This window comes from Truncatella angustata (assembly GCF_020726525.1).
Source record: "Truncatella angustata strain MPI-SDFR-AT-0073 chromosome Unknown BKA67scaffold_12, whole genome shotgun sequence".
NCBI lineage: Eukaryota > Fungi > Ascomycota > Sordariomycetes > Amphisphaeriales > Sporocadaceae > Truncatella > Truncatella angustata.
The window spans coordinates 363,384-388,657 of NW_025763392.1; the positions used below are offsets into that span (position 1 = coordinate 363,384).

At 51.0% G+C, this 25,274-nt stretch overlaps 8 protein-coding genes across 8 annotated transcripts; 5 read left to right on the forward strand and 3 right to left on the reverse strand.

Moving 5' to 3' along the window:
- Nucleotides 1–1,783: 1,783 nt before the first annotated feature.
- BKA67DRAFT_664861 (FAD binding domain-containing protein) lies at nt 1,784–3,424 on the reverse strand (the record flags this gene model as incomplete). Its single annotated transcript, XM_046108460.1, has 1 exon — nt 1,784–3,424. One exon carries the CDS (start codon nt 3,422–3,424, stop codon nt 1,784–1,786), a length of 1,641 nt encoding a protein of 546 aa, XP_045951532.1.
- Nucleotides 3,425–6,664: 3,240 nt separating this feature from the next.
- Nucleotides 6,665–7,196, forward strand: BKA67DRAFT_542005 (uncharacterized protein; the record flags this gene model as incomplete). Its single annotated transcript, XM_046101027.1, has 2 exons — nt 6,665–6,973; nt 7,035–7,196. The coding sequence occupies 2 exons, from the start codon at nt 6,665–6,667 to the stop codon at nt 7,194–7,196; spliced, it is 471 nt and encodes a 156-aa protein (XP_045951533.1).
- A 171-nt stretch (nt 7,197–7,367) lies between these two features.
- BKA67DRAFT_664863 (putative pyoverdine/dityrosine biosynthesis protein) lies at nt 7,368–9,463 on the reverse strand (the record flags this gene model as incomplete). The annotated part of the gene is made up of 4 exons (XM_046108461.1): nt 7,368–7,842; nt 7,899–8,554; nt 8,612–8,997; nt 9,052–9,463. The coding sequence occupies 4 exons, from the start codon at nt 9,461–9,463 to the stop codon at nt 7,368–7,370; spliced, it is 1,929 nt and encodes a 642-aa protein (XP_045951534.1).
- A 1,401-nt stretch (nt 9,464–10,864) lies between these two features.
- Nucleotides 10,865–12,697, forward strand: BKA67DRAFT_664864 (FAD binding domain-containing protein; the record flags this gene model as incomplete). The annotated part of the gene is made up of 6 exons (XM_046108462.1): nt 10,865–10,928; nt 10,975–11,040; nt 11,091–11,210; nt 11,258–11,812; nt 11,877–12,200; nt 12,267–12,697. The coding sequence occupies 6 exons, from the start codon at nt 10,865–10,867 to the stop codon at nt 12,695–12,697; spliced, it is 1,560 nt and encodes a 519-aa protein (XP_045951535.1).
- A 996-nt stretch (nt 12,698–13,693) lies between these two features.
- BKA67DRAFT_595953 (major facilitator superfamily domain-containing protein) lies at nt 13,694–15,374 on the forward strand (the record flags this gene model as incomplete). The annotated part of the gene is made up of 4 exons (XM_046105242.1): nt 13,694–13,781; nt 13,830–14,205; nt 14,259–14,970; nt 15,294–15,374. The coding sequence occupies 4 exons, from the start codon at nt 13,694–13,696 to the stop codon at nt 15,372–15,374; spliced, it is 1,257 nt and encodes a 418-aa protein (XP_045951536.1).
- A 389-nt stretch (nt 15,375–15,763) lies between these two features.
- On the forward strand, nt 15,764–18,063 carry BKA67DRAFT_527690 (uncharacterized protein; the record flags this gene model as incomplete). The annotated part of the gene is made up of 2 exons (XM_046098885.1): nt 15,764–16,319; nt 16,373–18,063. 2 exons carry the CDS (start codon nt 15,764–15,766, stop codon nt 18,061–18,063), a joined length of 2,247 nt encoding a protein of 748 aa, XP_045951537.1.
- A 675-nt stretch (nt 18,064–18,738) lies between these two features.
- On the forward strand, nt 18,739–20,486 carry BKA67DRAFT_542010 (uncharacterized protein; the record flags this gene model as incomplete). The annotated part of the gene is made up of 4 exons (XM_046101028.1): nt 18,739–19,421; nt 19,551–19,593; nt 19,655–20,029; nt 20,115–20,486. 4 exons carry the CDS (start codon nt 18,739–18,741, stop codon nt 20,484–20,486), a joined length of 1,473 nt encoding a protein of 490 aa, XP_045951538.1.
- Nucleotides 20,487–22,321: 1,835 nt separating this feature from the next.
- BKA67DRAFT_542011 (uncharacterized protein) lies at nt 22,322–25,171 on the reverse strand (the record flags this gene model as incomplete). Its single annotated transcript, XM_046101029.1, has 2 exons — nt 22,322–24,258; nt 24,394–25,171. 2 exons carry the CDS (start codon nt 25,169–25,171, stop codon nt 22,322–22,324), a joined length of 2,715 nt encoding a protein of 904 aa, XP_045951539.1.
- Between the last annotated feature and the right edge of the window lie 103 nt (nt 25,172–25,274).

Here is a 25,274-nt window from a genome sequence, read left to right on the forward strand (position 1 = left end):
CCATTCGGAATCACCACCTTCTTAAATAGAACCGTTTCAGGAGGATTCTCAGAAAATCATCCTACGCGTGACGAAACCCCACTTACTGCAGACTGTCTACGTGGGTAAGCTCAAACGTTTTAAGGCTAACAGAAACAAAGCTGACTTGGCGTGTGCAAGAGAAATGCAATGATCGGCAATGTTCTCACGTGAGGAATTTCTGACACAAACGAACAAAGCTCATTGGTCATAATAATCCAGGGTGCGCCGACAAGAGAAGGTTCGTTCATTAAGAACCAATAATACGGGCTTCGGAAGGTATTCGGGTGCCACATTCAGTCTAAAGTCGGTTTGCGATTTGACCTTACCAGGGGTGTAGTCATGTCCACTGACCTATCATATTAGTAGTGTTCTTGGTGCAAAGCTGAACAGGTCCTTACGATGAGTACATATAAAAGGAGGTTTGTGGCGGTTGTGTGAGGGGAGGAGAGCGTATCAATGAGCGACGAGGTCACAATATTGAATGCGTGTAGAGTTCGATTGCTCATTCCACCAATTGCAAATGCGGTCACTTCTAACATGAATAACCTTGTGAGTCTGTATGAGATGATCCCACCCCGCTAAAGAGGCCATTGTATGCAACACGAAATGTTGCTAGGACTTAATGGTACCTGATTCGATCAACAAAAACGTCGCAAACTACACTTCAGCTTGTTGCACATGGTAAGTTACGTTTGATCAACGCTGGAATAATTTTCGACAAACCTCAATCACGACGACAGTCGTCCCAAACCGCTGATGCAAAGACCCTCGAGCCAGATGTGCCTCCGACGCGAAAGTCTGAGATGATATTGCTCTGGATACGAACAGTAATATAATTCACATGGATTACATCATTTTAGACAGATTATTGTGGTCTAAAGCTGCGCTCAACACAAAAGGCAAGGATAGTTGGTTTCAAATACCAAGAATCTTAACACGCGCGATGGCGCTGAGCGCTTACCTCGGGACCTGCAGCAACTATTACATACCTAAGTAAAAATCAACATGACTTGTATTTCCATGCTAGAAGCTGTATTACTCTTGTATGTGCGGCTAAAAGGACTAAAAACTATATGGAATGATCCGATCATGTATTCGAGTGCCCTTGTCGTGTCAATATCTAGCATACAAGCCAATTGCTTATGAAGCCCACCGCCTGACCTACTTAACAGAAGGCTAACCATCTAACTGGTTATACAATCTACTATGATCTCATTCATTCAACAGCAACGTTTCCAAGATGTCGCGTGATATAAAGTACTTGCGAATAGGACTTCATAGTCATAATGAGAACACTGGAACACTACACACCTCCCCAGCCGTGGCTCGTTTGTCTTTCCAAGGACGTGGCCGTTGATTTTGGTGCGAAAGCTCCGCCACCACTATAATTCATACAGGAAACCGAACTACAGGCTAGCATGGTAATCCATTCGGTCATGAGCTACCACATAATACCGAACCTTGGCATACTCAAACATAGCAGTGTGCGATGAAGCAGACAGGATACAATACCAGTTAGAATGACGCTATAACAAGTAAAACAGTGGGAAAATCTCCAACGGTATGCTAGGATAGACGCACTAATTTAATTTGTTGAAGTTCTGGTTGTTTTGGGAAGGGGTTTATTTCATATATAATGAGGTCATAAAGTGATAAAAGTCTACACCAACGGGCTGCACCAATATCGCCAATACACAAGTCCGTGAAGCCTCATCTTCTGTAACACCTCGCCCTACAGTAATATGTGCATACCTCGCCATGATCACTGCGAATGAGTAACTCTGCGAAATATGTTACAAAACTCATCCACTGATGATGTAGTGATCCAGCGAGCAGCAATGTGTCCATCAGGTCTGACTAATACAGCGCCGGTTGCTTCTAGACCGAAAGCATCAATAAAGGATCCATCAACTACTTCTGCAACATCTCCACTGATGAGCACAAAGTCAACATCAGACACAGCTGCAGCACGGGATTTCCAGCTCTCATCTTTCGACAGTATGACCCATCCCTGGCAGAGTAGGTCCAGGCTTGAGATCTCGGTCCCATCGCGCGTGAGCTTGATGTGCGGTGCCCTCGTCCCTGGCTGACCCTTCCACTGCCCAGGTGTCTGGGCATCGGGCAGAGACTTGTCTTCGGAACCAACAACGGCACTAGAACGATAGATCTGGCCCAGTTCCATGGCGATGTCGTCAATGATAGGTACTGACGCGTGCGTCTTCTCCCACTCCGTGCCGACCACGTAGGGCTTGTAGTCATCGCGCGAGAATATCTGATCGTGTCGGACTAGCGCAACCTGCCTCCGTTCCTGGTCGTACGTGTCTAGTAGTGATACATCAGACTTGCCAGATAGAACAGCTTGTAGCTTCCATGCAAGATTGTGCGCGTCTGCGATACCAGTGTTGGCGCCATAGCCTCCACGATTCGGAGGAAGGGCATGCGCGGCGTCGCCCGCCAGCAAGACCCGACCAGAGGAGAATTTCTCAGCTATGGACCCACCCAGTGTCCAGTTGCCCTGAGCTAGCAGCTCAATATCGCTGATGTCTTCGCCGACAGCCTTTCGAATCAATGCTTTCTGACCATCTATGTCAAGTGTATCTTGTTCAGGATTCTGGCTCATCAGCGCCCAGCGACCATCGGAGTAGGTGACAAGGAAAGCTTCAAAATCTCCGTCCTTTAATTCCCACTGATGAACGCCTTTGGACAAGTAGTGATCGATACTAGGAGAGCGGAAGAGTGTGCTGTGAAGGGTGCGCATATAGCCGACGCCGGTGGTCACGATGCCTAGGTCATTGCGAATGCGGCTTTCTGAGCCATCACAGGCGATCATGTACTTCGCCTTTATTGAAGAAGTCTCTCCAGTAGGCTGAGTCGCAGTAACCGACACGCCATTTGTATCTTGTGACCAGTCAGTCATTGTAAACCCAAGGCGCAAATCAGCACCTAGTTCCAAGGCCTTGTTGCGAATAATGGGTTCGAGCTTGTCCTGGGCAATTGCTGTGCCTTGAACTGGACTAAGCGAAGCATAATCAGGAGGGCCCCTTTTTTGCGCTCCTGTTGGTTTCCCTTGAGGACCTACTTGCCTTGCGCCATGGACTGTCGGTTTGGTTTTGGTCCAGTGTGTTTCTTCCGTCCATTCGCCATTCAACGTCTTGGCCCTGACCCGTCTTGGTTTACCGTCAACCCCAGGTGGAAGCTTAGGTAGTTCCTTGTCTATGCCTAAAGTTCGCAATATTTCTATTGTTCTAGTAGTGTAGCCGATTGCGCGGGGATGGATGGCGCTGCCAGTGTGACGCTCAAGGAGGATGAAAGGCACTCGCCGCTGTGCCAGAAAAAGAGCATTAGCGAGGCCGACAATGCTGCCACCAACTATGACGACTGATGTCTCAATTGGTTTTGACATGACAGGACCACGGACTAGAAAGATGTGCCTGTTTCAAGTGACGATGTGGGAATTAGACGTAAATGTGTTGAAAGTGTGAACTATGACTTTGATGAAATAGTCTCGTAATAAGGAAATGGTGGGATTTCGGCATGATCTTGACAACGAGCACTTGCTATCTTATATATATGTCATTGTTGGGTTTGATAAAACTAGGCAGCTTCCAGGGGTCAGCTACCACGGCTTCGAAGAGTTGACTTCGGACCCGAAACCCCAGGAATCCCGACAAACCGCCACACTGCAACCAAACTGACAAGCTGCAGCCACGCATCGCTGCTTGAAATGTGTAAATCGCTTAAATTCCTCATGGCAAGCTCTCGAGACCATTAATTGTGACCATGGTGTTGTTCACCATATTTGCAGCTCACCGTGTAGTTGTGGTTGCCATGCTGCGACGAGGCTGAATTCGCCAGGTCATGGTATTATTGTCGCTCTTATTGCAATCTTGAGAACAGCACTGCCAGCGAGAAATTTTGACTACAGCACACCAGGCATGTTGACATGATGCTCGCATTCGGAAGCGTGTAATGTGTTTTTGATGTGTTCCGAAGAGAAGCTGTGTTACTGTAGAGCTTCGGAAGGAGACGCGCGGATTGCTCTAAGAGTTCGGTCCCGAATGGATTGATTGGTCCCGAGTTGCGCCCGAGTCGCGGATATTATTGAAAAATGATAAAAGAAAATTGCAAAATTTATAGCAGAGTATGTTTGGAATTAAATTTTGTACTGAACTTGGAATATCAGAAAAGACAACTTGAAAACAATAATATATAAATGATAAAGTTCAATGGAGGGGCCGGAAATATTGATAATATGTAGACATCCCCCACCAATTAAAGCCCCTGAAGGCGTACGGATCCGTAATCATTGTGCATATCCACTTCAACGTCCCCTGCCCCGTCCCATCACTCCCTTCATCATAAACCACGCTGTGTGTACATTTCCGATTCGTTGCAATCCCATCCCTTTGGACACACGCCCCCTGCGTAGATAGAGCTCGATAATTGAGTGCATTTTGTGTCTTTTGTGCTCGGCCTGGCAATAGTGGCTTAGAGTGTATGGAGGAACCCATCGTTAAAGACGGTGCCATTATTGGTTTGTTTGGTGTAACAATCTATAGCGTCACACTATTATAGAAGGACGACGTAACACAAACCGGCCCGTAAGAGCAAGACTTCCCGACTAACCTTAGACTACGGGTCCGTGTATGACAAGTGGGACAAGGAGCGGAATGCTAAGTTTTGATTCGTCGTTAGCGCGGGGGTGCCGTAAAAACACGATAACTAGATCTCTCGAATTACATTTCTGGTCTAACAGTTTGGATCAAAATACCATTCTAATACTTTAAGATGAAACCTTTCATTCATGTATGGAGAGGATAATCTTGCCTCAAGTCACCAGTGGTATAGTAGTCTGCTATCATCATCGAACAAGAATTTGATTGGGAAAGGCTCGGTAGGCAGATTGCCAATGTGCCCTATTATCCATAGCATAGTTAACGACAATCTAGGAGAGTCATTTTGTTTCCTTTTTCCTATTTCCTTTACATTAATAAATTTTGTAGTATCTTAGTTCAACCAATAGGAATCGCGACTAGACTTCTGAGAGAAATTCTAAGGCCGAGTTTAATAGGTCTCCGGCGCTTCAGGATCACCAAAATGCCGAGCATGCCACCTCTTTCTTGCTTCACGGTTAAAGACGGCGAATATTTCATATATTTGGCATAGGGGGCATCTTGGAAGTGGTAAGACAAACATTTTTATTATTCCGGGCATAGTATCTCTAGTAACACGATAACACAATAGATCAGAGAAAGAGCGTTATATGCGTATACTTCCGTGAAGGAAGTCTTAAGCAATAGAGATACGCAAAAGGAAGATCAGAGTCGATTTCCAAAAAGGTGCAGATCGAAATATCGCCAGAAGATCTGGCAAGTAGTGCTAGATGTTTCTGAATTGTTCGAGAGCTATAGGCTTGTCACAATTAATAATACCGCCAAGTTCTATTACGTACATGTTATTTGCCCAATATCACATTTGATTAGACATAGTTCGCAATTAACAACTGAATAACAACAAAAATGATCTGTGGGAGCCTGTGATACCTCTTAGACGAGGTATTCTATAATAAAGCTATAAGAAGTACGTATATGTATTGGACTTGTGATCACCAGAGTGTCCAACGATATGGCTTGCTCAACAAAACTTACTCATTCACGCTTATTCGTGATTGCTAATCTACTCACACGCCATAAGCTGACTCTACGCCGCAAATATGTCGGTCAACAGGGCGTTCCCAACGCTTCGGCTTCCGGCCCTTGAATACCGAGTGTGGCTTTGCACCGAATAATGCGGATTTGGCTCACCCTATTGGCCTAGTCATTTTGCTCATCAACGTGGAAAGGAGGCGTTGTTAAGATGAGCGTCGCGCTTTTCAACGCCATCAAGATGTCAGCAAGTACGTAATGAAGTGGGTACTTGGAGCAATACGATCATCTGCTCGTACTTATACTGCAACAATGCACCGTCCATTGTAACTCTACTTCTTTAATAAACATGGTAACATACGGCATCGTCTGACAGGACGGATCCAAGCTATTGGGAACAAATCAGTTTCCAACAACCAGCTCAAAATTCGAAAGCTCGCCTACCGGTAGCTTGATTGGGCTCACGTTGCTTAAGCGACGCGGCGCGCTCCTTCTCGCTTACAGGTGTGAACCCGGCGTTCGGTAAGCCGCGGAAGCACGGATATCGGGATAACATGTAAGGCAGGCCAGTAAGATTCCAGGGATCCATGCAATCTCTGCCAATATTCTGTTGTACCTTGTAGCGTGGCTTGCAGCTTACGAGAATGCTTGTTCCACCACATGGTCGTGTTCGTTCGTGCCGGAATTGTCGGTGAACTTCGGTGAGGTGGTTATTCACGCCATTACGATACCTTGCGTCGTTGTTGCTTGATCACTTCACGTAGAGCTTGTAATGTGATCGATGTCGAGGGTGGAAGATCGTCCCGTCGTGCCGATATGATGAAAAATAAAACCGTGCAAATCAGGAGGAACTCTGAGATGGGACGGAATCATGGTGAAAATGAACCGACCAGGTGACATATAAGTACGCCCATGCCTCCGGTCATTTCTCGAATAAACACGCAGCCTTTTCACCTGATTATCCAGCAATTATTTCGTACCACCAAGTATCAGACAATATGCAGTTCACCAATCTTCCCCGTCTCCTGGCCCTGGCACCACTCGTCGCCGGCCAGCTCTCCATATATCCTCCTGGTGGCTCGGGTACCATCGCCGTCAGCATTCGTGGCGACACTGAGCCTACTGGCTGCATCGATGCCGCCGGACAGTGGACTGTGAACCAGGGGAGATGCGCCTCCGTTGGCGGCAACGGTCAGGGTGGCCTCGGTGGCCCTGACGGCTTCTACATCCTAAATTCCTCCGACATCGTCACGACCACAACGGTGACTTGGTCCACGGCCTGGGTCGGAACCCACGTCTTCCAGGGTGTAAGTCATCTGCTATACCACGTGCACTTTCAGGAGCCTTGCTAACTCACCTAACTTGAAGCGGACCGCATATGACCTTATTGCCAACATTGGTGGGTCGCCAACTGGCGGCCCGGTTTGGTACGCCAGTGAAGTTCCGGAGAACGATGACTCAGTCGCCCTAAGCGGCACTGCCTCCGCTGGTGCTGTCGAGATCAACCTCACATTCCAGTCTACGGCTTAGAGATAGGCGGTAGCTCTTCACTGTCGGGGAGGCTCGACAGACCAGCTTTCATGTTATGCACAATAAAACTATGGGTTGATGGGGAATTTGCTAGAAGTGATCAATTGGGTTGTATACATGCCATAGCTCTCTGTAAGGAGCATTACTAGTGATTAGACGCAAACGTTTCTTTTAATCAAAATTAATCCTCCAAAGTTCTCTGTCGCATCCTGCTGTGAAGTCGCTCCTGGTATGCATCGCCAAGATGTTATCGCTTATCACCAGGTCACCCTTCTCCCAGGCATGATAATATGCTATCCGCCTGTCGTGTAGAAGATCAGTGAGAGTACCGCATATCGTTGCGCTATCGCTGTGTTCGCCGGGATTCTCGATCTCAACATTGGTTGCCTCGAATTTGGTCTTGGACTCTGGCCATGGTTCGTGGAAACGGAGGCATGGGCGGCCTGTTTCCGGATGGTTGACGACCAAAGGCAGACCGCGGAGCACCGTGGCGTTGAATGATGAAGTGGAGACAGACCATGTCAGATCACGTAGATACTCCAGCTGTAATTCGCGTGGAAGATACTTGAATACAAGTGTCGACGAGGAGAAAAGAGTGAAGCCCGTATCTTTTGGTGATGAAGTGACTCCCGTAAAGAACTGGAATCTGACGCTTGTTAGCTTGCATTCCTGCAATTTTCATCTTCCACCGACTGTACTCACCTCGGTGGCGTTGAGATGACTTCCTCACTGCCGTCCACTAGCACTCTTTTTTCAGTCTTAAACAAACCATCGTAGTGGAACGGCATCCATTCCGCCGAGAGCACATTATTCAAGCCGCGTGTATCAGCACCCCGGTCTTTCACTTCGAGGACCAGACCAAACTTCCATCCTGTGGGTGCCCCTAGTTCGTGTGACTTCTTCACGAACAGATCCCGATCCCTGGTCTTCGAGAAGTCTCGAATGATTACCGGAGAGTTTCTTTCAGCGAGAGCCCGAACTTTGGGTCCATCAACCTCTTCGATCGACAGCGCGCCAGCACCAGCCGCTGGTCTGATGAGGAGGCCTGCAGGGTAAATGGGCTCACACATGATTCCACCATGCTGGTCTCCCCAGGATAGCAAATCTGTCTTCTCTCTGTAGAAACTTGGTCGACCGCTTTCATAAACGAGCTCGAATTTGTCGTCGGCATCGAACAATGCACGATGACCGCTAGTGACGGTGCCATCTATTCGGATGGCAATGCTGCAGTGCCAAGGAGTTGTGAAAGAAGTATCAGTTGGCAGAGGGCTGATAGAAATCTTGTTCTCGCCGTTCGATGGATGAATTGAGAGTCTGATGCGGTCTGAAAAGGTATTCTTTGCAGCACGAGCAAACGCCTAAATCGTTATTTGGTTAGCATGGCGAGGGGAGCCGGGGGTGAACCGAAATCTTACGTCACCACGGAAGAGCATCTGCTTTGCGACATACTCAACCCCTCTCTTGAACTGTGACTTGGTTCGATCCTTTCCAACGGGATACACATCTTGGAGATCTGTTGATAAAAACCTGATGTAGCCACGATATGTCATACACGTGTCCTCGTCCTCGCGGATCTTGAGCGACGCATCGAAGTCGGGGTTACTGAACTGAGACAAGAGAGCAACCCGAAAGTTCGTGGCATTAGCGGCGTAGACGATCTGGTCCATCTCATTGGGCACGCCAATATTCACCAAGTCCTTTAGTCGCGAGAATTCAATGTGCTTAAAACCTTTGCTTAGGCTGAGTGCCCGCAGAGCTTCGCCATATGCCCAAACATCACTGTCTGGAACACCCAGGAGATCTGAGAAGGTTTTAATAAAGCGCGGATCTAGAGTTCAGGGGTTTCTTTACATACCATTGTACACGAGGCCATCTGAAATAATCATGAGCTTGGCTCCTGGATTGTACTCGTCCTCAATCGCACAACAAAGTCCATTGAGGTGCGCCAATGCGAACTCTTCCGCCTTGTCTGGAAGACGTCCTAGAACCTTCGTACTGTTGTTTGGGGACTTGAACGGGAACGCAGGAAGGCACATCTCAATCGGTCGCCTGTCAGCAACCTTGGCAGCGATTTGACTTAGAAATTTAGTGTCTTCGTTGGCTTTGGTTAGAGGGCCAGCCTTGTGTGGTAGGGCATATCTTTCGATAATGCCAAGGATGCGCACGGCGGTCTTGATGTGAGACGCGTCCAAGTTTACATGATCAGGTATAGCAGCGTTGGCAACCGACAGCTGCTCGGCAGTGGTCGATATGGTAGTGGTCGACATTGTGTCTATAAGGTTTGTTGAGTTCCCTCCCAAGCGAAGTTGTTCTGTTTTATTTCAAACTTGCTCACCAGATTATCTGGAACAACCACCTTTTTTATGTCCGAAGCTCTGTCCGCGAGGGTTGCCCGTGTGACAAGTCGTTGCGTCGTACGAAGAAAATAGAAGTATCTGACTGTTATGGCGGGGGCGTGGCTTGGCGTTTTCTTCAAGCACTACCATCCCGGTTCAAACACTCTGGTGTGGGATGTTCTGTGATAACGCGGAATGAGACCGACTGTAGTAACAGAACTGCGTTAATCTCTCTCTCATATGACGTGAGAGTGATCTGGGTTCCGACATACGACGCCTCAGATAGAACCAAGCATAAGTCCAAAGCTGGATATTTGAGTTGTGGCGGTGTGACAATGGCGAATTATCATAACAGTCGTTTCTTGAATGAATGTCACCAGTACTTCGAAAGAATGAACCATGGATGAATTTGCCTCCTATAACAAAGAAATCGTAGCTTAGGCTAAACTCCAATTTAAGGCCGTGACAAGGGCGACGATCGTTTGGCACGTAACGGCTTGGCTTGCAGGATCTCATAAAGACCTGGAATTGCCACTACATATTTGTCTGCGCGATTTTAGATGAAAATTGATATTGCCTGTTGTTACACTCAAGGTGTTCCAGGCCCCGCCTCAAGGATGAATATCCTAGTTCGGTACAACGACTGAGGCTCTTTGTCATGCATTCAAAGGAAACCTCATCGAGTCAGCTTACGCCGGGGTCCAAGTACAGATGCAGTGCGAGATGTTGAAACGAGACTTGCAGATCTAGACGGCCATCGATGCGGAAATGGTACGACAGATGATATCAGACACCGCATTCCGTCTTGCGGAATTATGATTTGCAACTATCGTGTCAGCAAGCGGCGATACTTGCTAAGCACTGATAGGGAGATTCATGCCTCGAGCAATAGCGGAATTAACTAAAACGCCCAATCCATCCCATGCGGAGCCCGACTAGGAGGGTGGCAGTGGTCCTTGTATATTTGATGCAGGTAGGGACCAATGTAACGTTTAACACACATCCCACATCGGGCAAGGCGATATGTGTGGATGGTGTGAACCAGCCATGACCGGGACATACACTTGTGCCCGAGGGGGAACTTTTGTGGGGTATCTCGGACGATCCGTTGCATACTGCTTGGTGGACGTCGCTTTAAGTCGTGACGAATAAGTCCTTTCATGTTGACCAGCATTGTGTCTATCTCCTCAATCTACAGACCTTGGGCGAGACTTCAGGACGTCCTTAACTTTCGATCACGGGCAAGTTTATTAAATCGCGAAGAAGTAGACCAGCCACACTTTCTTTAGAGAGTGCATGCCTTTCCTCTTTTGAGACCTTGAGTTTTAGAAGATGGGCAGCCTTACTTCGCCAACGCCACCGGACGTCGAGTTCGTTGACTTGGTTGTCATTGGAGGTGAGTAGCAAGTCGTCTGAGCCCATAACAATGCTGACAGGAGCAGGTGGTCCGACTGGACTCCTTTCTGCCGTACTGGCAAGGCAGCAGGGCCTCTCCGTCCGCATTATTGGTATGTCTTATTTTCTGGCGCATCCAATACCGCAGTACTAATAGTTGCAGATGAGAAGCCATCGTCCCTTGAACTAGGAAGAGCAGATGCTCTAAATGCTCGTACACAGCAGTATCTAGAGGTTGTGGGCGTCCTAGAGTCCCTTCGCTCGAAAGGTATTGAATGCAACAGTAAGTTAGATGCCACAACGCCTAGTATCAGGGCTAAACATTCGCAGCCAGCTCTACCTTTGGAGATGGGGTCTTCAAGTCGAGGCAAAGTCACTGGTGGACCAGCCTTGAGCATTGTTTGCACAAATGCTTCCTCATGATTGGTCAACCTGATGTGGAAGCCGCCTTTCTGAGCCTTTTGGACACTCCGGTATACTACAAGGAGAAGGTAGTAGCGGTACAGGAGGATGAACAAAGCGTTACGGTAACCACAAATGCTGGTCGGGTATTCCATGGCAAGTATGCCATCGCAGCTGATGGAGCTAGATCCCATGTTCGTGGTGGGCTTGGCATTTCCTTCAAGGGGACAAAGCCGGAAATGGTGTGGGCTGTTCTGGATACCTTCATTGACACGGACTTTCCCGAGTGTTCGGAAATCATCACATTCCAGTTGAAGGGCCAGTCCCGAGTCTCGTGGATCCCGCGCGAGCGAGGTATGGCGCGATTTTATGTCTTGTTGGATGGCGAGATCACGCAGAGCAAAGCTGAGGACTCCATCCGAGAGCATATGACTCCACATCGTATCGATTTTGTGAAGACGGAATGGTTCAGTACCTTCGAGGGTGAGTGAGCAAGATATCCAGGCGTGATCGTGATGAGAAGCTGACAAATCCTACGTTATCTCAGTCAAAGAGAGAATAGCTTCGTCTTTTGTTTCCAAAGAAGGCACCGGTCGGGTTATTTTAGCAGGGGATGCCGCCCATGTTCATTCAGTCAACGGGGGCCAGGGTCTGAATACCGGAATTGCAGATGCGTTTGGTATCGGCTGGCGAATTGCCACGGCAATCCGCCATCCGGATGGGGCGACACAGCTGATCCAGAGCTATGATACCGAACGTCGGGCTGTAGCCCAGGATGTGATCAACGTTGCGGCAAGACTAGTCCGGGATACCATGCGCAGCGCACAAGAATATGTTGCAACCATTGAGAAGAATGCTGGATACATTACTGGTAAGTCCGTCATTCGCGGGTCAACCCGTTCATCTCCACTGGCAACTGACTCGTTCTTTTAACTAGGCATGGGTGTCTCGTACGACGGAGCAGGATCCGTTTTGATAAGAGCATCCGCAAAGGGTATCTGGACGGCTGGAAAGCGTTGCCCTGACCTAGACTTGTTTGAGTTAGGGTCCGAACAGCCTCAACGGCTTTACTCCATTACTCGCTACGGCAGGTTTTTGATCCTACAAGTGGGCAACAACCATTCCCCTAAGCACCTCTTCAAGGATGTGGCAGATTATCATACTGTTGTTGCGTTAGAAGACGGAAGTCTGAGTAAGCAGCGCGGTGTTGATGAAGATGCGATCCTGCAATTCCGGTCGGCACATGTCACCTATGGAGATGCGTTTGTCGTAGTTGTGCGACCAGATATGTACATCGGCTTTGTGGGTGCCGAGGCTGACGCTGACCACTACATGTCGAGCATCTTTGCGACAAGTCCAACTCTGTGAGGACACACTCTAAGTTAGTTGGCAAATGCACTGCGTCGACACTGACGAATGCAACAATGCAAAGAGACCCATGTTGACCAGGTACCTGGTACCCAGTGAATAGCCAAATCCAGGGATTGTCTTGCGAGTTCTGGACATCGTTAGCGCCAGTGGTGATATACATACGGCGTAGGGATGATTTACTTGTACTATGTAAGATAGTGAGGAAAACTGTATCGAGATCTAACGGAGCCGACCGACGATCTTCGAAGAATTTCGCGAAACTATATCTACTTTAGTACAATGAATACGAGATCTAAAACCTGTAATCAAGCCTTGCAACTACACAATCCTACTCTGTGCAGGGATCTGCGAGCGAAACGGATGGATCTTGCACACAAGAGTGTTTTCAGGGGACTTCATACATACTGCACTATGTAATATGTAGATTGAGCGTCGTGCGATTCCCGCTTAAGGTTAAGCAGTGGAGATAGACCCCGGGGCTAAGCTTGTCGGGGCTTTTTCAGTTGTAGAATTGACATATCGGCATTCGGCTGGCTTGCAAAGTTCGAGTGCAACCGAAGGTCTCTCCGTTTGCCAAGTAAATTCCGTCTGCCAAGTAAATTGAAATTGCCCTCGGCAGTCCTTCGATGCATCATGCACGACGACCCTTATCAATTCACAGGTCTGCACTGCAAAGTTGCTGATTCTGTTCGACTAATGTTGAGCACACCTTCATCGGTTGCAGGGAACGGCATATGCAGCGCGGAAACACTTCCGCCCTAGCCCAAGAGTCAGCCTGTTCTAATTTCAGCATTGTAAAAGAATAATGGTTCGAGTGTCAGTCTCTTCTAAGCTTGATAATCAGGACAGCAAACAGCAATTTAACGCGTCAGACCTCCAGTCGGTGGGCCATTCTTGAGCAGGCACATTGCCCTCGAAAGCATATCGGTGCTTGGCCCACAACAAACAGGTAGATACTGGGTTGCTTTCAAGTCAGATATAGACGCAGCAGCCATGGCAGTTGTGAGAAGCATTCCAAATGCCGGTGCACAGGCATGGCTCCAAGTTCTGGGGGCCTTCTGTATATACTTCAACACTTGGGGTTAGTAGACGAGTGCTCGGGATAGAGGAGGCTGGCTTACTTTGATAGGACTGTTATCCAGCTACGGAAGCTTTCAGGCATACTACGAGACAGCCCTCCTGACGTCTAGCACTCATTTTCAGGTGTCAACGATCGGATCTCTTCAAAGCTTTTTATTGGTATTCCTAGGATTTCTCGCAGGCCCAGTCTACGATGCAGGCTATGCAAGATATCTTTTGCTGTCCGGATCATTTCTGATTGTTGCTGGGACCATTGCCCAAAGCTTTTCCAGTCAGCTGTGGCATTTGATTCTTGCCCAAGGTCTGTGCATAGGCGTTGGGTGTGGCTGCCTTGCCATCTTGAGTGTCGCCATCCCATCTCTCTGGTTTACAACAAAGTTACCTCTTGCGAATGCTGTCGCGGCGAGCGGGAGTGGACTCGGCGGGTATGATCTGTTTCTACTCACAATCGAGGGTATCTACTGACCGTGACCCATAGAGTGATATATCCAATATTGATCCGCAACTTGCTGCCTTCAGTTGGTTTTGGGTGGACCGTCCGAGCTATTGGTCTCATCATCCTCGTTTTGCTGGGAACGGCAAACCTTGTCATCCGTATCCCAGAGTCGACTAATCGCCGGCGGCGGTTCATTGACTGTGCTTCTCTGACAGACTGGCCATATGTGCTTTTCGTGCTGGGCTGCTTCACAGTGTTTCTGGGCATGTACACACCTTTCTTCTACGTGCAGAGCTATGCGATCGAGCTCGCTATAACGTCCTCTGACGCGGCCTTCTACATTGTGACGGCCATGAACATTGCTTCGATTCCCGGGCGCATCATTCCTGGGCTGCTTGCTCAGCGGTTTGGAGCGTTGAGTATGATTGTCGGAACCAGTGCTGCGCTTGCAGCGTGCGGACTTGGACTGCTGGGTGCGAAGACGGCCGTGACTGTGTTTGCTGTTTCCGCTCTCTACGGCTTCTTCACGGGGTCCTTCTTCGCACTGCAGCCAACGATCTTCGTGCAACTTACGCAAGACATGAGGGTCCTGGGCACGCGCTTCGGAATGGCGTTCACTGTCATGTCCGTAGCGTTACTGTTTGGCTCACCAATAAGCGGTGCGCTCCAGGATAAACACGGGTACGGGGCATCGTGGGCGTGGGTGGGAGCGACAATTTTCACAGGAGGGGGGATCATTGGAGTGGCTAAAATGGTGCAGGCTAGGCGGCGTCGCGTGCTGAAAGAGCTCGCTACCCCAAATGATGGATGACGTCAGTCCTAGATCATGACACTACAGTTTTGGCAGAAGAGGAAAGAAATCATTTGTGTAACGGGTGCGAGCTCAAATCAAGTCCAAGGCACCGTGAAGCGCTGTGACGAGCGAAAGGCAGACCGCAATGCACAACTTTCTACAGACTCGGAGTCCTCAAAGTACGTGCATAGATGAGCTCCGTAGCGCAAAAGACCAATCTGGATTTCAGCCAAAGCAGGCTTTTGCCCTTTTTTTTTTTTTTTTTTTTTTTTTCTTTCTCCCAGCTTAAAATGGTCTCATGTAGTGAACCATCACATTGGCTGTCGTCAACGCAGTGTCACAGTAAGCTTGATTTTGGAGAGTGATGGCTAGGTTAGGTAGATGACACAGAACAGATCCACGTGGTTCGTGATTTCAGCGGGAGTATTCTGTAGAGATGAGAGCTGAAGTCTAGAACAAACAGAGCGCTAGCCTCTAATTACACCAACTATGTAGGCACGGCAACCCTACGGAGTAGGTAATCCGCACGGCAGGCCATTCAATCCAGCCCCTACATACGTCATCATTGAAGCGCCTCATCAACGATCAATCGTTCCGTGTTTGTCGTGCCGCGACACCACAATATGGCCCTTCGTTTATTTCCTGGGCCTCTTCCCAGCCGCAACAATGTCCTGAGCGCCGGTGCTGAACAACTCCAACCTACACGACCGGGTATCAGCCCGCAAACGCACTCGTCATGGCGCCGAACCCAATAATGATACCTAGAAAACCTGTTGCGTCTTCCCTATCCCAGGACAAGGAGCCAAGGCGCACTAGCGCTGGCTACACGACCACATTGGTAGCGACAGCCCTACTGGCGGTGTTTGTCGCGATAGTACCGTGGGCCCGTCGTTGGGTATTATCAGGTGCAGCTGTTGAAACTCTGCTCCTTCTGCACGCCAGTGGTAGCGATTCCAAGAGGATCCTGCCATCCATGCCGCTATGGACGCTGCTCTCCACGCTCAACCTAACCTATGCCATCTGCTCAACATCATGGCTACTAAATGGACTTTTCATCGCTTTCATCTATCCCGTCGTTTTCTTCACCAGCGTGGCCCAGTTCCCGGCCGTGGCAAGCCTCTGTCGCAAATGCCTCAGAAAAGCACTCGGCAAAGATCCGCATTTTATCTCATATTTCATACGTGACCAATTAGCCCTATTCAACCTTCCCGCCCTGGAAATCGACACTGAGGTCAACGGACTGTTTGTCATCAGGGGCGTCACAATAAGTCTCTCTACCCTGACTATAGTCGCGCATGGTATAGAAGTCGGTATGTTGCATAAGCATGTTTGATTGTTTCGGGAGGTTGACCGACGTCTGCAGGGATCAAAATCACCAATGACATTGAGCTGGCGTTATGTGTCGATGAAGTCACGGTAAAACTGTTTCGGCACATTGACATAGGCGACGTATACGCAAATGTCAAAGGTGGAAAGTTCGAGATGACGTTGGGCGACGTCGACAATGATCTCATCGATGACAATGCCAGCGTGGACAGCGCCTTCCTTGGTGACACTCCATTGCTGCGCGCCGCCACCGTGGGCTCAGAAGGCTTCAGGGACCGCCCGAAGCTTAGAGAATCTCTGACTGGCGGCGCTAGCTTTATGAGAGATTCGTCGGCACAAGATGGGTTCGACGGTGTCACGAAGCTGTCCCCGGATGACGAGCTGGCAGATAAAGAGTATCGTCAGCGCTTGACCGACATTCGGACTACCAGTCCCATCTATCAATCGCGTCAAGAAGCCCGTTCCAAGGCTGCCGCGAATCTGGAGCCCAAACTTAAGTTCGACAAAGATATCCGCGCTGCTATCTCTGCAGAGCTGCACAGCATGCCATCAATTGCTCATGCGCCTTCACGGTCTGTTCGTGTTACTACTCTCCAAACACTGTCACCACCGCACGTGCGCCGCTTCATGCACAGACTCCCCTTTCTGCTAAGACTCCTGCTCGCGCCGCTGAGTTATTTCCACCCCATCAGCATCGCCTCGATCAATGCAGCGGGCTCTGGCCAGTGGGTGTCCGAACTCCTCCAACAGGAAGTGTTCAGGCATTACCTTGACAAGAGTGCCGAGCTTCGGAGGCTTCATCGAAGAGTCTCTACCTGGCTAACAGATGCTACATTTTGTGTGCAGCTTACCGATGTAGACGGCCTTGGATCGGTCCCTCTGACCACGGCTTACGACATTATCGCATATCTACGATTCAAAGATGTCATGGCATATCGCAACACGCAGGAATTCAACAAGATCACACAAGTTGTCCGCCTTGGAGGTGCTGATGCAACTTTTACGATTCCTTCGTACCTGTTGCCGCATCATGAACACCTTCTGCCACCCAGACCAACTCGGGCCGAAAAGGAAGAATTTGAGATTGAAGTTACGGAAGCGGATGGAATCCCACAAGCTGTCCAGGCCGAGAAGGACCTTGAGAAGATACAGAAGGACGAGTCAGCTATTTCTATGAGCGTACACGCCAGTTTACCCGCTGCCTTCGATCAGACATTACTGAATTTTATCGCTGCACTTGTTAAAGCCACAAAGATTATCGAACTAGAGAAAGATCTCGCGGACGTTGAACAAAAGGCTGAAAACAGTGCATTTTCTACCATAGCCAATATCGACGACGCTCCGACTTCGCCGATTTCGGATACTGCATCCGAAACCGAAAGCATCAATACACTGGCGTCCGATACATCTACAAAAGCCAAACCTGGTATGAAAGACGTTGCAGGTTTCAAGATGATGGCTAGGAACATTCGACAGAACCTCAAAGATGGTACATACAATAGCTCAATCAAAGAGCTTGCGAAGGAGCTGCATCAGAGTACGAATCGCGGTATGAAAAAGGCCATGGTCGGCGGTCTCATAAATGACCGCTGGATTGCAAAGCTGGTTGGCAAAACTGCCGCAGCGCTGCAGAAGGCTCAGGGTGATGTGGGCTATAGTGGTGAAATCCCTATCTCATTGGCGCCGTATAGAGGCAGTGAGAGCTTGCCCTCGAAGTTGTTGCCATAAGTTGATGCATGATACCCAACCCATAGTGTTTTAATCTGATCAATCCATGTCTACTCCGTTTACGAAACGAAACATGAAAATACTGATAGGTCACTGAACACACACCAGACCTGTTCTCGTATTGGCGGGTTTGCGTGCGATGACACCTAATTGCGTGATCATCCGCGCCGGTCGGTAGCGGGGCACGCGCCTGACATTGCCCGGGCGGTATAACGATAACAGCGCTGGTTCTTGGCATAGAGCATAACTCATGCTCAGCTTTCCGCGTGTGGTCCATTCTCCGGCTCCATGTCACTGTCACGGTGCGGACCCCCAAACTATTGCCATGCACAATAGCAAGTATACATGTGCCACGGTATTCGAACTTGCTCCAAGAGTCACAACTCACTGGGCGCGGCCCACTGATATCCATCCACGGCTATCCCTTCCCCTGCATGGCTACCGAGGAGGAGCCATACGTGCTCGCAGCAGATCTGGCGTCATCACACTACCTTATCCCTGTGCGACTTCGGGAATACGCAAATGCGTGATATGCGACATTGTATATGAGGGCCGTCCCGTCATCGTATCGGCATCGCCATCACTTGCGGCCAACACCCTCCAGCCCAATTGCCCGGAGTTGCCTGTTGCAGCCAGCCATATAGACACCCAGGCCAGCCTACACAGCGAAGCATAATGGCACCAGCACACCGCCGCGTGGCAGTCATCGGCGCCGGCCCGGCCGGCGCAATCGCCACAGACGCTCTGGTGAAGGAGCAAGCCTTCGACACGATCCGGGTCTTCGACCGGCGCGCGGGCATCGGCGGGACCTGGGTTCACACGCCGCACCTGCCGGCGTCCATCCCCTCGCTGGGCGAGGTCCTCGCCGGCACGGCGGACAGGGCCGTCGCCGTCCCCGCGCAGCTCCCCGCCGTGACCGCGGTGTCGGAGGAGGTGAACGGCCACCAGCACCGCTTCTCCGACACGGCCATCCACGAGAACCTGCACAGCAACATCACGCCCGAGATCATGGCGTACTCCTCCTACCCCTTCCCCGGCACCCTGTCCCCCAGGACGCTGGCCGAGTACGGGCCCGGCGCCCCCTTCCGCCACCACGCCACCATCAGGGACTGGGTCGAGGGCATCTTCAAGTCCAACGGGCACGAGGGGCTGCTCGAGCTCAACACCACGGTGGAGCGCGCCGCCAAGGAGGGCGGCGAGTGGGTCCTGACGCTGCGGAAGGAGAGCAACGGCCGGAACTACTGGTGGCGCGAGAGGTTCGATGCTCTGGTGGTCGCGACGGGCCATTACAACGTCCCCTGGTTTCCGGAAGTAGACGGGCTGTTGGAGTGGGATCGCAAGTTCCCGGGAAGTGTCGTGTGAGTGCCCCGGATGACCGCATGAGCTGCGTCTGCCGCATTGTTCGTCTTAAGCACCCGCGAGACGAATCCCCTATGGCGTTTGACGTCGACGATGTAGTACGGAGACTGACTCGTTTCCACGAACAGGCACAGCAAGCACTTCAAGAGCCCCAAGCAGTTCGCGGGCAAGGTAAGTCTTCCTCCACCAGACACGTCTGTCTCGCGGCCCGGAGACTAACGTTCAGACACAGCGCGTGGTAGTCGTGGGCGCATCGGTCTCCTCGCACGAGATCATCCACGAGATCCTCGACACGGCGCAGAAGCCCGTCTACGCATCAATCAGGGGCGACCCCATCCCGGCATTTGGGTGGGAGCCCTTCAACCACCCCGCCATCGCGCTGAGGAAGCAGATCAGCCGCCTGGACGCCGAGGCCGGCCGCGTCCACTTCGTGGACGGCACGCACCTCGACGGTGTGGACCACCTCGTCTTTGGGACCGGCTATTCCTTCAGCTACCCGTTCCTGCCGCATGTGCAGGAGCGCGTGCAGAAGGCCTACCGCAGACTGCCGGGCGTCTGGCAGCATACGTGGGATATCGAGGATCCTTCGTTGACTTTTGTCGGAATGGTGAGTTCTTACCATCTCAATTTGGTGCAAGGCGAAGAAGCGAGATGACTTGACGTTGCTACATTATTCTAACACAACATCGCAGCTCGGCGGCGGCTTCACTTTCCGCGTGTACGAATATCAGGCCGTGGCCGTGGCTCGGCATCTCGCCGGGCGGGCGCGTGCTCTGCCTTCTGTCCCCGACCAACTTGAATGGGAGCGCGCCCGCGTTGCCGAGAAGAAGGGAGGCAAGGACTACTACTCGATAGCCCCCAACTACGAGGAGTACTTCGAGTTCCTGCGAGGTGTCGCTGGAGAACCAGCTGAAGGTACCACTGGGAGGGCCCTGGAGCCGTTCAGACAGGAGTGGAAGGAGATCTGGCCAGCCATGGTGAGCCACAAGATCGAGGGGTGGCGGAGGAAGAGAAGAAGGGCCGAGGAGGAGTTAGGCAGTGGGCAGGTCAAGGCAAAATTGTAGATGTCAAATGCCAGACGCCACAAAGTAAGGCTTTTGAATTATGCAAATATTGATAAGGATCTCGGACAACGCCCTCTGTCCTTTAATAATACTTTCCATTCGTTGGCCGCCTAGTTGTCCTAAAATCAACAGTTCCTCATTACACGTAGACAGCTTTGCCGCGCTTCGACCTACTTCTTCCAATTCGCAACACTGACCGAAAAGAGATTGTACATTTTCTTCTAGCAGCATTCTCTGACATGCCTCTTCGTAACTCGAAACTCAACAAAGCCAGCAATTATCAAGGCACCATTACCAATCACGAGGTATCGGTCCCTCATATGCCACCAAGGGACCTAGATTCTGTCCCAACGACCAACAAGGTCCGTAACAACCCAAATCGCAGCCACGGGCAACCCAAACCGTCCTCGTGGCTTCTCAGATCACGGTCACGGGGTATCTACACCTCGGCGGTCTTCGGCCCTTCGAACGTGGTACGCACACGAGAACAACAAGCAACCCAGCGCCTCCCCGGGGCGGACGAAAGAAGGGGGGGAGGCCGCAAAGCAGGACCCGCTTCAAGGCGCTACGCATCATGCATTCGGGGCGGTGGGTCCCCCACGCCCGCGAAAGTCGGCAGGCAGCAAGCATGTATACCGGCTCGAATCCGGACCAGGGGAGATCCATACCTGCCCCCCCCCTTCTCTCGGAAGAACACTCTCAATGCGGCAATAAAATAATTAGAAACGACCAGGATGGATGGTCTAGGTCCATTCGGTGTCAATTGTGCGTCTCACTCTTGACTCGTTTCACAAGTGATTTCATCAAGCCGTTGATTTGATTAGGATGGTTCCATAGTTGTGGGGACTTGATAGATGGTGTGGAATTTTGACAACCGAGAAGACATTATACTTTCGGATTCTATGGTCCGATAAACTCTGACTTTGATTTCCCGAGCGGGCGTGCAACTACTTTAAAGAACAAGTCTTACAAGTGCCACACGGCGGGATCGCAACACCAGCGTCCAACTTCACCATGAAGCTCACCTCCACGCGAAGCTGAGTTGTGGCACGAATAATGAATAGCCATGAAATGATGGTACAAATGCCTTTTATTTATAGCCGCTCTAACCGTGGGGCTTGTGCATTTCCCAGTCGCCATTTTACGGCTGACTTGTCATGTCTCATCTATCCACAACCCCATCCTCGCCGCCTCTACAGCAAACGAAGATCATCATGCCCATCCTGACCGTCGTAAATAATTGTGACGCCAATCCCAAGGCTTCCTTCCAATCATCAGTCGTGCCAAAACATCGTTGCCGACATTCGGTTCGCGTCATATCTACCAAAGCCTTCCTGACCTGAAAACTCCCAAAGCATTCAAGTTCAATAAATCATCGAACCATACCAAAATGGGGGATATTTTGTGAAAAGGCTACAAGTGTGAAGGGGTATTTTGTGTAGCCTAATGCTTTCCATCCTCAACCATGATCGCTCTAGAACTTTTCATTCCCATCCGTGGTCATGTTTTGCCTGACCAAGTCGTTTGATTGTTGACTTGATGGTTGTTGCAAACTATGTTCGGGATATGGTATCGAGAACACCTGATCGCTCCTAACGCAATGCTACCGAACCAGATCTCAAGCTTCGAATTTGAGCAAGAATCTGTGTCGAGAGAAAAAAAAAAGGGGGGGAGAGGATGAAGGATGCCAGTGAGCCGTTATGCTACGCAATGCAGAAAACTCAAGAAACCGCCATTCGCCGTGACACCACGTCCATAGACTATGGAACATCATCCGCAAATCCGGTAGCCATCATCAAGTCGTGAAGTTGTACGAGGAGATCCCCGTTGGGATCCTAAACCATTGACTCTTGGTAGTTCTGGTCGTACGGAGGGCTCGTCTGAACAAGCTCAGCAGGAACGCCAAACTGCGGGACCCACTTGCGGATGAGGGAAGGGACCCCGGCTCCATTTGGCTGGACCACCTCTTCCTGCCAGTTGAGCACATCCCAGGCATCAACGATATCGTAGCGTCGCGGTGCAGACAGGCGGTGCTGGATTTCACGGGCACCAGAAACAGCATGAGCACGGACAGCTTCGACGGCACGCAAACGTCGAGCTTCGCGTTCGGCAACGACAGTAGTCAACGCGTGGAACCGATCCTGGGCTGTATTCCATCCCTGAGGAGTAGCGCTCTCCGTGGCCAATATATAACGGAGGTCCTCAAAGGGAAGGTTGAGGAGAATTCGAGAAAGCTGGGGAGAACACTTGGCGGGTTCACGAGGGGCAGCGCTGGTCTCTTCCTCGGGAAAGGCCGTAGGAAGATCGCCAAACTTGATGACTGACAGGCGATTGCCCTTGGATGCCTTGCGAGTGGATGTGCCCCGGGCGATAGCGGGGGCCGATTTGGTCGACGGGAAATGATCAGAGGCACTGGGTGGGATGCGTGCGAAAAGAGGGGGGCTGACGACGGTAGTATCGAGCTCGAAGTTGGGCGGGAAACAGTTGACGATAAAACTCGTAATTGATGCCATAAGAATCCTAGTATCACGGCCGTAGGTGAAATCGATGTCAAAGTAGTCATGTCCATCATCTCCAATGTAGTGGCGCTGGGCTGCGCCGTCGAATGCAAAACCAAGTGCCTCCTCAATAGTGTGCCAGTTGACCATGCTTGCAGCGACCTGCAAGCCGCGGAGCAAAACGTCTCCCATCTCGAGCAGATGGCCTGCAGCAGCGTAACCGAGACAGAATCGGAACTGGTCCATGTTACTACCGGCAAAGTCGGCACCGTTTCCAGACGGCGGAGGACTGAAGAGCGGGTGCAGGTAGAGGCGTTGGACAGCAGTGAACCAGGCGTCGGATCTCAGGTAGTGGTCGTTGGCATTGAGGGTGATAACGTGGGAGCCCGGGTCAGCAGCCCTGGCGATCATGATGGAATGCTTGAGCGCGGGGCTGCGAGCGAGGATGAGCTTGTGAGCATGAATCTTGACGGGGTGGCAATAACCGTCGGGGTATTTAAGCTCCAAAGTACAGTCAGCCAGCTCAGCCGAGTTGAATTGGTTCTGGAAGTAGATGACACTGTCCATGACCTCGTCTTCAAAGCTCGAACGGCGGGCAGGCGGGGGAGGTAAGAACGACTGCATGTGCGGTGCGCCGTGAGAGCGACCGTTCCTATGGTCATGATCAAAGCCTCCAAGTCCGTTGGGGTGGAAAGATGCCATGTTGTCGAAGCCGTTGAAGTCACCGGACGTCTGAGAACCGTGGAAGCTGTGAGGCGTGGGAGGTTCGTACTGGGCGGCATTCGGAGGGTAACCGTCGAGGGCGGCGCGGTGAATCGAGACAGCAGCAGGCACATTGCCGTAGGAATCCATGCTGGTCACATGTTCATGAGCAGGACGGAATGGTGTGGCGGGACCACCAAAGTTGGTGCCGTGGCTGTCAGCATGTCCATGGTGGATGCGATGACCATTAGTATGACCGAGCTTACGGCTGTTGTTAACAATACCATTCACGGCATGGCGAGGCGGCGGTGGCATGAATGCACCGGCGGATGGCGAAGGCGTATGAGAATCGGACGTGGGAGTGGGAGCACCTCCAAACACAACACCATTAGCATCATGACGAACGTGGTGCGGGGCGGGGGGATGCTGGGCGGCAAGGCTCGGGACAGGGTGCACGATGGCCTCGTCGGCGTGAGCATGCGGTCGGCCAGTGTCGAGGGTGGTCAGATTGTTGGTATGAACTGCAGGCTCGGGCTGCAGGACTGGGACAGACGTGGCGTTGGGGGCGACACCTAGAAGGAGAAGAAAAGAGAGTCAGCTTCCTTCCTGAGAATCATGATGGGAACCGGAACGGGTATATAGGCGAGGTGGGGGGTTGCGGTTGGGTGGCGCTGAGGAATTCTTGGTATTTGAGGGAGACGTCTTACCATTATGAGGTCCAGTCACGGCGGAAGAGCCTGCAATGGACTCGACGTCGCCGGCAAGCGAGGGAGTAGTCGAAACTTGAGCCGAAACCAGAGGGGATGGTGCATTGGGGTCGCGAACATTATCGCCAAAGGTGATGTTGGTGACACCGTTAGCGATAGCAGCCACGCCACCGGCAGAGAGTTTTTTGTCTATGCCGTTTTTGAGGGGATGCTGTTTATCGTGGTGCTGCTTGACGTTGCTGTTGCTGTTTCTGTTGGTGTTTCTGTTGCGGTCGGTTTCGTTGTCGTTGTCGTTCTCGTTGTCGCGGTTGGCTGTGGCGGTTTCGCTGTCTTCGGGCTTCTCCACATGAGTACCGTTTGCGGTCTTGACCTCATGCTTGTGCTTGCTGCGTCGCTTTTTGTTGCGAGCCATTGCGTGGTCATGGCCAGTCGCCTGGTGGTCGATGAGAGCGGCTTCGAGCGAGGCCACGGGGTAACCATTCGACGAGACGGCGACGACAGGTTTGCTGTTTGCGGACGTGTTCGTATTTGCGTTTGCATTTGCATTTGCATTCCCATTTCCTCTAACGTTGCTGCTTGCCTGGCGGTGCATCATGGGCAGAGGTATGGCAGGCACGACAGCAGGACGAGTGGCAGTGGCAGTGGCAGTTGCAGTTGCGTTGTTGGCGACTGGCTTCTTCACGTTGCCAGCGCCAGCAGACTGCTGGTATTGTAGTTGCTGCTGCTGCTGCTGCTGCTTCTGCTGTTTGGTGGCCTGACCACCCTTTTGGGGCGCCATTTTGGGTAGGTGGTTGAAGTTTTCTCAGTCGTGGTGTGATCTGTTTGCAAACGGGCGCATCATTGAAAAGTGATTTTTGCTTGAAGGGTGCCCGTCCGAAATC